Raw genomic sequence first — 13,822 nt, 5'->3', positions numbered from 1 at the left:
ATCGAGGACCTACAGACATTCTTGATATTTTTGAGGTTTACATATTTTTTTTTTTTACACAAAATATGTGAGGTTTGAGTTTAAACCCCAGTCTACGTTGAAGTGTTGGGGGTGAGGAAGAAACTAGACTTAGAAAAGTGTCTGATCTTCATCCTGAAAAAGGGAGCACAAGTTCACTGGGATCCACGTAAGTCGCGGGTATTTTAGTTGGTGAGGGTTTTCTTCACTTTTGCCCATATCTGGCCTACACCACTCCACAGTGCCTGTATAAAGGAGAAACAGTCACCTCTAATGCTACTATAAGGAAGACTGTGACATATATAAGGAAGATTCTATCATAACAAGAGCTCCGGTGGCCCTGCATTGCCCTGCCAAAGTCAACAACTCTGTCTGGGAGCTGACGTGTCCTGGCTGAAGCGAGCGTCCGAGCGGATTATCTAGGTCACCAGCCTAGAGCAGCTGCAGGCTTAACTCACCCAGACAGCTTACGAGGCTAAGCAGATGCACCATTCTGTAATACTGATGCTGGCGATGGTGAAAACCACCAAGAAGTTCTCTAACCAGAGTTTTCTGCTCCTGAGGCCCTTTTAGAACTAGCAGATAACTCGCGATAATCTCAGTCCTGCATAAGCTGGGAGGGTTTGAGAAACAACCCGACTCAGCACCCGTAAAGACAGGTGCAAAGCAAGTCTCTTGTAACAAGCTGGAGAAGACTGACTCCAGCAATGTGCTCATGTTACAACAAGCCGTCAGGATCTCTTCAGGTCACTTGTATCAGCTGGGTCTTTGGATTGTTCATATTGGGCCCAATATCTCTGGATATGCTAACATAAAGAGGACTTGCTCTAGGGCTGAGCATACAATCAGAAAGGCCTGGGCATATTGGCAAGGAGCTCCCGTAACAACATTCATACTCTAATTACCTTGAGGAGACTATTACTGCATGCTTCGTCTCAGACCATATCAGAGGGCTGAAACACTATCCTAGTCATAGGTAGTGTCCTAATGAAAACGCTCCTTTATTACATGTTTTTGAGGGAGTAATCTGCTGGACTGGCATCCCCAGCTACATAATATCCAACAGAGTTTGGCAGAACCATTTAAGGTGCTCTGTGTACAAAAGTATCTTTCTATCATGAATTATCCTCAGACCAGTGACAAGTCAGATATATGAAGAGGATCTTTAACACCTCCTGATAGGTTAACGAGGTTGCTCACCTTCCCACACAAAGTGATGTCCTCCATGCACCTACAAAGCATATCCCCTTGCATTAGCAATCTCAGTTTTCACTCCTTTTACTTCTGCACACCAGAAAGTTCCACTTTGACACAGGCAGGATTCCTTCAATCCTTGAAGGAATTCATGCTGGAATCCACTCTGGGTAAGCTAAACTCTAGCACTATGGAAAGACAGCCAAGCAACGTATGTACCAGGGCTGGTACAGCTCCCTCACTCTGTGCCACTTCTCTCTCTGGTACACTGGCACCCTGGATATGCTCCATTGACCTCCACCACACCTCTTACGTTACTCCGTTGTTCGACTCTCCAGGCCATTATCTTCACTATTTATACTTCTATTTCTTCTTCACTGAGACTTTTACATCTGAGATACGTTGTTTTCTTGCTTGCTACAACGTAATTCCTCTCAGTAGCAATTCTGATTCTCTACCCTGGCTAATCCATATTATCCAAGTAGAGTTTATTCCTCATTCCTAACCCTCAAGGACCCTGGAATCTCTGAGACTCTTCCCACTTGTCTCACTCTAGCCATATGGAACTGCTTACATTTCCTAAATAAGTTATACTCTCTCTGACCTCAACATCTTAATAGACAATGTTCCCTTCTGGGGATAATTCTCCTACTTCTTCACTTGGTTAGTATCTCCTCCCTCAAGATCCAGTATTATCTTCTAGGAAGCCAACACTGACTATTCTGTGGAATTATATGCCCCTTGTTGATGCTTCCATACCACACTTTGCACATTCTGATCATGCGCTTGCTACACTCCACTGATACTGCTTACTAACCTATCATCCACACAGTCCATAGAGGGCAAGAGCAAGACATCTATGAATCCTGGTATCTAACCTAGTGATTTTACACATCAATGTTCAATAAATATATGTTGAATAAATAAAAAAGTAGACTAATACTCCACTTACTTCCAGAAAGAAATGTAACTACCATATATTAAAATCGTAAAAGATACCAGAGGAAGGACATCTGGTTCCAGTAGTAGGGTAGACTGAGCTAATGTGGAATTCTCTAGAAATTCTATATAAATACTCCTAGAAATTCTATATAAAATCAAACTCCAAAACGTAATACAAGACTGAGTTTACAAAAAAGAAGAAAAAGAAAAAAGAGGGAGGAAGGGAAGGAGAGAGGGAGGGAGGGAGGAAGAGGGGGGGGAAGGAAGGAAGGAAGGGAGGGAGGGAGGGAGGGAGGGAGGGAGGGAGGGAGGAAGGAAGGAAGGAAGGAAGGAAGGAAGGAAGGAAGGAAGGAAGGAAAGAAGGAAGGAAGGAAGGAAGGAGGGAGGGAAAGAAATTTCCCTGTGCCAGGAACTAAAAGGCGGAGCAGTAAGTGTGTGAGTATATGTCCCAGGAAGTATCAAAAAGAGATAAGTAAAAGGAAAATATGAGGAAGGTAAACAGATATAAAGAATAAAATGAAAATGTCCAAAGTATGTTCAACAGATGCTCCAGAAGAAGAGATTAGAGAAAATGAGAAAGAAGTAATATCTGAACAAACAATGGCTAAGAATTTTCCAGAACTGAAGAAATTATCCTCAGATTCAAGAACCACTATGATTCACAAGAAAGTGAAAAGCATTTTGACAACAGCTAATAAAATTGAAGATATGTGTCCCTCGTGACCCAGTAATCCCCCTTCTAGATGTATACCTGGGGAATGTCTCTCACACAGAGATGAGGAGTCATTTACAAGAGTGTTCAATGAAATACTGTTTGCAAAACAAAAAAAAATTGGAAACTAAATTGCCCGTCTGTCCAATAATGAACTGTGGATTATTTTGTCTTACAATGGGATACTACAAAGAAGATAAAATAATAAACCGTAGCTACACATTTCAAAAATGTTGAGTGAAAAAAGAAAGTTTCAGAAGGATGAGTACGGTATAATACCATTTATATAAATTTTAAATATATGGAGAATAATGTATACAAATGTAGTGAAACTATAGAAGTATGCACACAAATGCTCACATCAACCTCAGGACAATGATTACCTTTGTAGAGAAAAAAATGGGGAATGTATTGGGACATGGTTAATTATATTTCTTTCTTTTTTTTTTTTAATAGATTTTCTTTTTTTTTTTTTTTAAAGATTTTATTTATTCGACAGAGATAGAGACAGCCAGTGAGAGAAGGAACACAAGCAGGGGGAGTGGGAGAGGAAGAAGCAGGCTCATAGCAGAGGAGCCTGATGTGGGGCTCGATCCCATAACGCCGGGATCACGCCCTGAGCCGAAGGCAGACGCTTAACCGCTGTGCCACCCAGGCGCCCCTATATTTCTTTTTATAAAGGAGATATCCAAAGGCTATATTGCAAAATATTACTACCAATTTGCATTTGGATGGGACTTCTGATAAACTCTTTTATATATTTTGAAGCATTTTATTGATAAGAATTTTAAAAATTAAAGCTAGGTTCTAAGACAATTAGAATAAGAGCAAAGGGGAAGAAATTTCATGGGTGTTGATTTTGAACTGATGTCATAGAGACAGTCACAGTCAGCATGTGGACCTTGGACAGGTCACTGATTCCCTCCACCTCAGGTTCCTGGAATACATTATCACAATAAAGCTCTAAATTTACCTGGGAAACTCACTGTCGGGCAAAAAGGCAAATGTGTTGTGTTTTTCAGTTCTCATTATTGGATGAAAGGAAACATAAATTCAACTGGAAAGAGATTACTTTCCTGCCACTGAATTTTCCTGAGTATTGGGAGGCAATTCTCTGTGGATATCTCTAGTTCCTGTACAGATTGGGCCTACTGAGCAAAGGACGTGGTTGAATAACAGCTTTAGGAGCTAGAGAAAGTGTATTCCTCTGGAGAGATCTAGAGATGTACTTCCCAAGACATGTCACGGGGCACTAAAGATAAAGCCTTCTCCTTAAACCCTCCAGAAACATTTATTTCTCTCCCCAACCCCCTCTTACCTTTTCTCCCTTTGTTTCTGTCTCTGTCTCTCTCCCAGGCTGGGCCAATACGCCAGCACTCCTACAAAAGCCGAGTCTCCTAATTTCAGTCTCCTCTCCTGTGATGGAACTTACTACATGCATAGGTAACACGCAGCTCTCATCACGTGCCCTGCTGGAACTGAGGGGTTCGGGAAATGACACAAGATGCTGTTCTGGCTGCTGCTTTTGCGGTTAATAATAAACAATCTCTGGGGCGCCTGCGTGGCACAACGGTTAAGCGTCTGCCTTCGGCTCAGGGCGTGATCCCGGCGTTATGGGATCAAGCCCCACATCAGGCTCTTCCACTATGAGCCTGCTTCTTCCTCTCCCACTCCCCCTGCTTGTGTTCCCTCTCTCGCTGGCTGTCTCTATCTCTGTCGAATAAAAAAAAAAAAATCTTAAAAAAAAAAATAAACAATCTCTGTCTCTGATTCAAGGGAGTCTTGTGTCTCCTCTCGGTGTATGTGTTTGTACAGCTGTAGCACCCTAACTTGTTAGCTCGCAAACAGTGTAAAATCTCAGATTCTTCAGTTCCGACTCAGCAAAGAGAAGCAAAAAGAAAGACTGAATAACATAATGGAGAGTGTCTTTAAATGTGATTTCCTAATACATACAGAAATATTCTTCAAAGGACATTTCTTATGTCAACCCTCTATAAAAACTATGGGTTAACAATGCAAGGAAAGAAACATCAAGGCCAAACATTCGTTTTAGAAATGTATTTCAGTGGAAATGATACAGCTCCTCTGTATTTCTTTTTGACAACCTAAAGATACAGGAATAAGGTTTATACTGCTTAGAGAAACCAGTAGGTAACAAACGCAAAGCATTTTTTACTTTCTCAAACATCAGGTATTATAAGGGAGCTTTTTATAATTGCTCTCTCAGGTAATTCCTAGTTGAACCTATCCCATGATTTCTGGAAATGTTAAAATCTTTGATTAAAGAGAGATTCCTAGGGAATGGATATTTTGTTGATTTTAGCCATCCATCATCCTTTTTCTCATCTTTTCAAAATAACCAAAATTTGGTTTGAGGATTCATCCTTTCTCCATTCTCTGGTCATGTGGTCTGGATGGGGCTCCAACCCCCATCCAGGGAGAAAGCAGGCAATGCAATCGGGTCAGAGGCCAATCAGTGCATCCCATTTCCCTAGTTTAGAAGTAAGCCTTTCTCTGAGAGTGACCCTCAGGACTTGGCCAGGAATGCTGGCTCAAGGACTGTCATTCTTTGGGGCCGTAATTGAACCTGGAAGGATGGGGTCCTGGGAACAGCTGCAAATCACCTTGTAACCACGAAGGGAAAGTCAGTCTGTGAATGGAGTCAACACAGAGGAAGCAGAGCCAGGAGATGGGTAGAAAGAGAAAAACAGGACCCTGAAGGCATCTTTTGAGTACCTATATCCTGAAAACTTATCAACTCTGGATTGTTTGACTACAGGAACTAATACAGATTTTTGGCTTCACTCTGTTTGAGCCAGGGTTCTTCTCCCTTCAACAACAGAGTCAAAATGACTCACTCTGGGGTTTAGGTGCCAGGCTTGCAGGATTCCCAATCATTTATAACAAACATTTAGAATGCTTTGAATAATGCTCAAATGGAAAAACCCAGAGTTCTATGCCATAAAGTTTAGAAAAAAAGAAACTGGTCCTGAAAAAGTTTTAAAAGCTGTTGTCCTTAGCAAAATATAACAGAGCCTCAATAAAACAACGTAGAGCCTGTCATTTGAAATACACTGTGTTGGTGGGTCTAGCAAAATGAGTTTATAGTTGAATATAGTCAAATATGTTCAGTCAAACAAAGATTATCTTGGAAACATAGCAGGGTTATGGGGGAAAAGGAACAAAACCATCATTTTTAAGGCTTATAGGAATCTTTTTAGGTTTGACGTAAGTGGTAATCTGCTGATATTTAGGTTGAACCATTTGAAATGTACAGTTTCATGTAGCTCAATCAAATAACAAAGTGGGAAAAAGTCCACATTACTTCCTCTTTCAGATTTATTTAAACCAGAATATATATACTATAGTGAAAAAAGACCAAACCATTCATTTCCTATCCAACTATTCTTGTTTTATATGTAAGACAATCAAATGTGCTCCATTTTAAAATCTTGCAATTTCAAAGCAGTTTCTTAGAAAAGAGTCCATATCTTGTGCAAATGTTAATATGCACTCACCTGCACGTTATAGAGGGGTTGCTTCGGTGCGTTAACTTCCCTCAGCAAACGATGCGATATGTCCCTTAACTCTAGCAGTCTACAAGCAAGCTGAGGCTGCAGAAGTTTGGCCACTGATTTGGAAGATCTGGATATGCTGTTTAATCCTTGAATTAATGTTCCTCGGTTGATCCTCGCTAAGGCGACAGCCATTCTGATTTTGGATGTTTTCTGCATGGGTTCTCTTTTCTGGAAAATAAGCCTCTAAAAAGTGACTGGTGTGTGATTCTCCCATGAGTTATGACAATCTACTTCAGACCGAGAACAAGTACCACATAACAGCATATTACGCATGGCCCTACGCATATACTCGGTGTCCAATAATTATATCCCATACCCCGTGTACCTAAATCTTTGAATAAATGTATGAGTTTTGCCTTAGCATAAATATCCACAATTTAAGTTACAAGCCAAAAGATCTAAATTTTTCATTTTTCTCTCTGGGTTTATTTATTTTTGCACTGATTTTTTTTTTTAAGAGCACTTTCGAAAGTAAGCAGTTCTTATTCAAATATTACTCAATGTTTGAATTATTCAAACAATAATTCTTATTCAAAACTGTTACAAATATTTTCCCAGTTTATTTTAAAAATTTAAATGATAAAGCATTCATACATACCACATGGTTCAATTTTAAAAAAATAAAACAAATTCCCTACATACCAATTAACAAGCTTAAGAAACTTTACTTCTGAAAACCTCAAAACTTGTGAGCGTTCAGACAGAAAAAATTTGTGGCATTAGCAAAACATATGACATGTAGCTCTTTCCCTGCTGTACCAGAAAGTGAACCGCAGAGAAATTACTTACAATGTGGTTAGACTGCATTCCAGGCAACAGCGAATAGAGTTGTTATTATTCATTTAAGCAATTTTATGGGCTATGCTGGCTTTTTCATATAGGACTTGGGGGAAATGAATGGTTTATAATACAAATAAGCAACTTTGAATCTCTAATTATTGAATCCAAATATATAAGTACAAAACATCTTTAAGATGGATTGTTTTGGTCTACAACGAGCAACATGTATTTGCTTAAGAGCTAATGTACTGTATATTTACTTGAAATGCCTCAACTGTTATCCTAAGAAATGATTTTATTATCGCTGGTTTTGTCATTAAAGTCCTACGCTTCTCCTAATGGTTTAGCATCTGTGACTGGAGACAACCACAAACTACTCACCTGTCAAGGAGGATGTGCATCTGTGGCATCTGGTGTCATACTGTGGCTTAATCTGTTAACTTTACTGAAAAAGTCCCATTAGCCCACCTTTGGTCTCAACCTTCCTAGTCAATGCAAACAGGAGAGAAGGCCGTCTGAGTTGTGGGCTGCTAGAATTGCTGCAGTTTCAAGCCAGTTTAGAGCAGAGCAACCCCTAAAAGCAGTTTTGCGGTGGGTGAAACAAGCAAAATGAGACACAGGTGCAATCACTTGATTCTGTAGCTTGGTTTCCAGCGCACCGGGGAGAGAAACCACAATTACCTGCACTGTCCTGCACTGTCCAGCGCTCCTACACACGCAGATTGAATTTCTCTTGTGATCTCATGCTTTGCCTCACTGGTTCTTCCTCCCAGCTCCTCCTGAAGTTGGAGCAGCTAGAATGTTTGGTTTTACTTCTAGTACAGTTTACTGTGTTTTCGCTCGTAATTTATAGTCATAAGGTGAGGGCCAGGGGCGCCTGGGTGGCTCAGTCATTAAGCGTCTGCCTTCGGCTCAGGGCGTGATCCCAGGGTCCTGGGATCGAGCCCCACATCAGGCTCCTTCACTAGGGGCCTGCTTCTTCCTCTCCCACTCCCCCTCCCTGTGTTCCCTCTCTCACTGGCTGTCTCTCTCTCTGTCAAATAAATAAATAAAATCTTAAAAAAAAAAAAGGTGGGGCCAGATTGCCACAGTGAACAAGAGTGGGATATATGCAGTTCTACCTATGCTGAAATTTTGTCTACAAGGTCAGTCAGTGCCTTAAGGACTCTTAGTTTTTGCAGATGAAACATTAACGTTATGAAATTTCCCTCTCCTTGTTTTGTGTCTACAAAATTCTGATGATCTGTACTTGTTGGCCTGGATTCACTGACTTTACTCAGATATTTCTATTAACTAATCTTGATTCATTCCTCCAAACACTTTACTAGATGGATTCATTCAACCCTCCTGTCTTTTACAAAATTGTCTTTCTAAATCTTTACCTCTGTAGAGGAATAAGACTTCTTGTAATTGATAATCTGTGAATCAAAACTCTCCTGTAGGATCATAAAACTTGTGTTGACCAAAATATAGCATTTATGATAAACAATATTTTTAAAAATTCAAGCATACATTTAAATAATGCTTCTCATTTTAGTATTGTCATAAATTCATGCCTTTTTCCAACAGACTCAACTTGTTCCTAGTTAATATCATCTTTATTTCCTTTTAATGCTGAAATCATTACAATTTGATAACTATGCTTCCCTTCATGGTTGGTTTTTTTTTTTTTAAGATTTTATTTATTTGACAGAGAGAGAGAGAGCAAGCAGGGGGAGCAGCAGGCAGAGGGAGAGGGAGAAGCAGACTCTCTGCTGAGCAGGGAGCTTGATGTGGGGCTCAATCCCTGGACTCTGGGATCATGACCTGAGCGGAAAGCAGATGCTTAACCGCTTAACTGACTGAACCACCCAGTTGCCCCTCCTTTCATGGTTTTTAAAATGCTTTCCTTTTTCAAAACTTTCATAGATATCTCAGTCTCTGAAGGAAATATTACCTCTAGCAACAAAATGTTTCTGACCACCTTTATCTTCCCTGACACAAAACATACAATCAGCTTGTTCCCAAGAAGACCATTATTGCTTTTCGGAATGGTATTAGAAACCAAATCTAGACACTGAGGTGCATGTAAAGTGGTTTTTTTGTGGCTCTGAGAATAGAAAGGAAACAACAGAGAAGAGGCTACTTACAATCCTGGAGATGCAGAATGAGATGAGATTTTCCTCTCTCTCTCTCTCTCTCTTTTTTTTTAAATAGTACCAGTTTATAGTGACAATTCCAACTCACTCTTATCTTCAGTGAATTTTTAAAATAGGCTCTAATAGAAAACTTTTTAAATAAAGGGTTTTTTTTTCTTTGTTTAAGCTACCAGCTTTTCCCTTTGTCTACTATGCATGCTATATATTTTCCTACCAAGCCATGTGTGTAAATTTAAACTTTGACCCCAAATTAAGAAGTGCTCATTTCTTTTTCCTGGTTTGTTTTGTTTGACTCCTGTCCTAAGCATCCTGGAATTGGTTGCAAGATGTGCAAGTTTACATGATTCTTTTTGTCATCATTATCATCTGAGTACATTACCAAACGTGAGAAAAGAAATTCCAACTTCCCTCCCCTCCGCCACCTCAGAGACACACAAAGGTCATGATCATTTACCACAAGAAACCTAGTATCGATTAATCAGATTGTTTTGAGAATCCTGCTCCAGATTTCGCTATTTGAGCCCCATTCTTTGAATATATCCTGCCTTTCTGTTTTCTTTTCTTCTTCTTTTTTTTTTCTGGAGCCATACTCATCTCTCTATCATCAGCAGTTTCAATGCTGAACTCCAATTTCTATTACGTCAGCTTTTTACTACTCTACATCCAAAAAAACCAGCCTGTCAGCAAGTCGTATTCAATTCTTTCTCTGAATAGTCCTAGAATTTGACCACTTCTCACTACTCTCCAGTGCCAACACTCAGTCCATTGAACTTATCCACCCTCTCTTCTCCAGACTAGTTAATTAGCCTCCTCACCAGTGTCCCTGCTTCCATCCTTGTCTATCTATGTTCATTCTATTCCTCAACACCTCCGCCAGAGAGAGAGAATTAAAACTTAGGTTGTATCTTGCTTTTCTGCTCCGCTGTTTCAGTGGCTTCCTAGTGCACTCAGTGTAAAGCCAAATTACAAACAGTGGTCTACAAAGCCCTACAAAGGTTGTCCTTTCTTTACCTCCCTAACCTCATTGTCTTTTTTTCTCCCTTTCCTCCTACTTGTTGAACTTGTTAAGTATGCTCCCACCTCGGGGGCTTAGCACAAGCTATGCTGTTTGATTCTTCAAAGGTACTAAGGTTTGCTCCCTTACTTCCCTCAAGTCTTAATTCAAGAATTACTTTCTCACTAAGACCCTCTTGGTCACCCTACCTTAATGGTCAATTATTCTCCTTGTCCCTACCCTTATTTCATAACTCTGCTGTATTTCTTCTTCTTCTTAAGACCTACCATTAACATAATATATAGCTCATTTTCCTTGTTTCTTGTTTTCCTACTTGACTAGGAGGTAGGTTCTATGACAGCAGTGTTTTGTATCTATTTGGATCACTGATATTTCACCAGTACCTAGAATAGTGTCTGGCACAGAGTAGGGTATAGAAATACTTGTTGAAATGAATGAATGAAGAGTATCAGAAAATATAACAAATTAACTAGGGAAATATACCAAATATTAAATTAGAAACCACCCTGAAAGTTTTCAATGTACAATGTGCTCTGTAACTTCCACAGTTATGACAGTGCCCCACTGAAACAACTCATGAAAGACAAAAGGGTAACTGAATTATAGAACACAGTCCTACTCTCATCACATCTGGAAATTCTATACCAATGAAAGTAATTTCCAGACATCACTGCTGCAGCCCCAAGAGTTTTGTCCTACGATTTTAAAAGAAAAAAAAAAAAAAAAGAAGAAGAAGCCAAGAGAATTCAGAAAAGTACATCTACAGTTATAAAAATCCAAAGTTTTGTATGGATTCCAATATGTTCTGCTTACAACTCCCAGTTTTATAGTATAAGGTTAAGGGCAAGATAATTACAGAATAAAACACATAATTACCCTTCATAATTAAAACCACAAAAGTTGACCCTATTTACCACAAAAGATTTCTCTCATTCAAGTAAAGATCATCTAAGTTAAAACTTAATACATTTTTCATTTGTTTGAATATAAAACTTTAATATTTTAATATTTTTAAATCCTCTTATGAAAATCATATGCAATTTACAAATGCAAACCTTTAAATCACTTTTTTGCTAAAGGAAGTGGATACTGAAGGTACTGGGGTCTGCGTTGGACTGGAGCATACATGACATCAGAAGCCATGACCTCAAGCCAAGATTCTAAAATTAACTTCCCGCAGCCCTAGGAAGAAAATTTCCTTCAAAATCATTAGTCATGAAGAACTATTTAATAACCACTATTCTGGATATATCTCTCTATAAAAATCCCACCATCACTCCTACCAAATCTTTTGTTTGTTTCAGGCCAACAAGATGGCCTTTTCCTAAATAAATAAATGCCTAAAACTTTTTTAAAAAGTGTTAAGTACTAATCATGAAATGTAGAGATTTAAAATCCGACCTAATGAATTAAAACCCTCTAAGTATTCTTAAAACCAATCTTTTCAGTATGTTTGGGAACTATGGATCATCCCCAAAATAATAAAATTTGTAGCATTTACAATCTGACCTTTTAAAAATAATTTAGTTATCCAAGTATTAGCATTGTTTTCTGAATAATTTACTTTTGAAGTACAAGTAACTTCAATCTGTTGTAATATCCCCTAAGAACTTGGGTTTCTTGGCAATCTCAGCAAAGTAAATGGTGGAAAAAGAACAACGTAAGTGTTTTGAAAATGAGAAATAAAGTAACTATGTTTATATTCTTCTCTGAATGAGGTAAGGTTCTTATAAGTAAATAACTTCAGTGAGTTGGAAATGAGAACTCAGATCAGAATATCAATCTATTTTACTATTAAACCAAATTTATGCCTCTAGTGATAATGAGGCTATTCAGGGAGTAGGAAGAGATGAAGGGAGTTGTAAAGAAAGTTGTAACTTCTCAGATTATTAAACCCAGTTTCTTTAATATTGCCTGTGGTGAGAGAATCACAACTTGGAAGGGGAAACAGGGCTTTCCAGATTGTGCCAGTCTTACCCATTTTACATCCTAGACCAAGCATGGTCACCTGCCCATTTCTTCTTTAATACTCCAGAGCATACTCAAGAAAAATTTCCAACATCTAAAAAGATTTTATACTAAAACTAGGGGAATGCTACAGGAGGAAGCAACTAGACACCGAGTCTAAGATACAGATTAATAAAATCTGGTTTGCAGTCTGGGGCTTTTAGGCCTCATTCTATCCTACTTCGTGGACCACCATTGGGATGCCATCTTACCACTAGGTATCCAGATATCTACACTTCAGTATCAGCCCTCCCCAAAGTCTAGACCCAAGACTCACGCCATTGGTTCGTATTTACTTGATATTCTGGGAATATGCTGTGCTGTTTCATACTTTTTGTCCTAGCTGACACTGCTTCCTCTGCTCCTATCTACTTACCCTATCCCTTTTTTACTGAAAATTCATATTCATCCTCTGAAACCCAATTTAAGCATCCTTCCTCCATAAAGCCTTCTCTGACCATCCTAGGCAGAGCCACTCATTCCACTAAGTCGGATTTACCTCTTACCATATTTTAAAACAATTACTTGTTTACAATTCCATCTCCATTAGATTAAGCTAACTGACTGAAAGCATCCTGTCTTATCCCTGTATTCCCTCTCCCAGTCCCAGCCAATAGGAAAGTATTTAGTAAATGTCTGATGCCTGGTTGTCTGGATGAATGGGTAAAAGTAGCTCTAATGTCTCTCCTTTGGAATGAAATATAAAGACTTTGTGATTACTATGTTACTCAGAGAGCTTTTTTGTTTACTTCCAGGTTTGGGCTATGTTCCTCATGTTTGACATTGCCAAAACTCTGGTATCTGGATGAGGAAATTATTACTGTACCATGTAACTTTACAATATATTCTATTCTAACTGTGGTCTAGATGACTAAAATACACTTGTCCATTAAGAGCTGTGTACTTTTAAGTAAATTAGATGACAAGATATTACTTTTTCCTGATCAGATGTCTTTTCAGAAATCTCTACCTATTCCCCCTTTCACTCCCAATATTTTATCTGTCTCAAATCCTTTTGGGAACAGAGGTTATACAAAACATATGCACATATGTTTTGTTTATCTGATATCACTATTTTCTTTCCACGTTAAAACATACACTCATACCATATTTATCTTTCCATTATTATAATTTATGTTGGTTATTTTTTTTTCACTGATTTAATTGCCATAGATTTTAGTTAAAATATATCTAGGTGTTGTCCTGATTTTTATATAAAGCAAATCTTAAGAAAATGTAGCAAACTACATACATTGCAATTGTGGCTATGAGAGAGCTCCACATTTCCGACCTAATAGCACGGTGATTTTCTTTAAACTTAATTTATCCATCTCATTTCTTTGTCCACCATCTTTCTGCTTTTCATAGACCCACCCAGTGAGTAAGATTTGAAATTCATTCCTCTGGGCAAGATTAATTTCTTCCTAAGCTTCAAGCA

At 38.7% G+C, this 13,822-nt stretch overlaps 1 protein-coding gene across 2 annotated transcripts in view; it reads right to left on the bottom strand.

Moving 5' to 3' along the window:
* Nucleotides 1-13,822, bottom strand: part of SPATA9 (spermatogenesis associated 9) — a 63,792-nt gene that overhangs the window by 8,442 nt on the left and 41,528 nt on the right. For both annotated transcript variants that reach the window (XM_045796250.2, XM_045796251.2), the window contains one exon: nt 6,385-6,612. In XM_045796250.2, the coding sequence (XP_045652206.1) occupies nt 6,385-6,612 (228 nt within the window). The remainder of the gene's footprint in view (nt 1-6,384; nt 6,613-13,822) is intronic.

The sequence above is a fragment of the Ursus americanus genome, chromosome 5, assembly GCF_024610735.1.
Source record: "Ursus americanus isolate L20-20 chromosome 5, mUrsAme1.1.p, whole genome shotgun sequence".
Taxonomy (NCBI): Eukaryota; Metazoa; Chordata; class Mammalia; order Carnivora; family Ursidae; genus Ursus; species Ursus americanus.
Note: the sequence above shows the minus strand (reverse complement) of the source record. Positions and strands in the feature narration are given on the sequence as shown.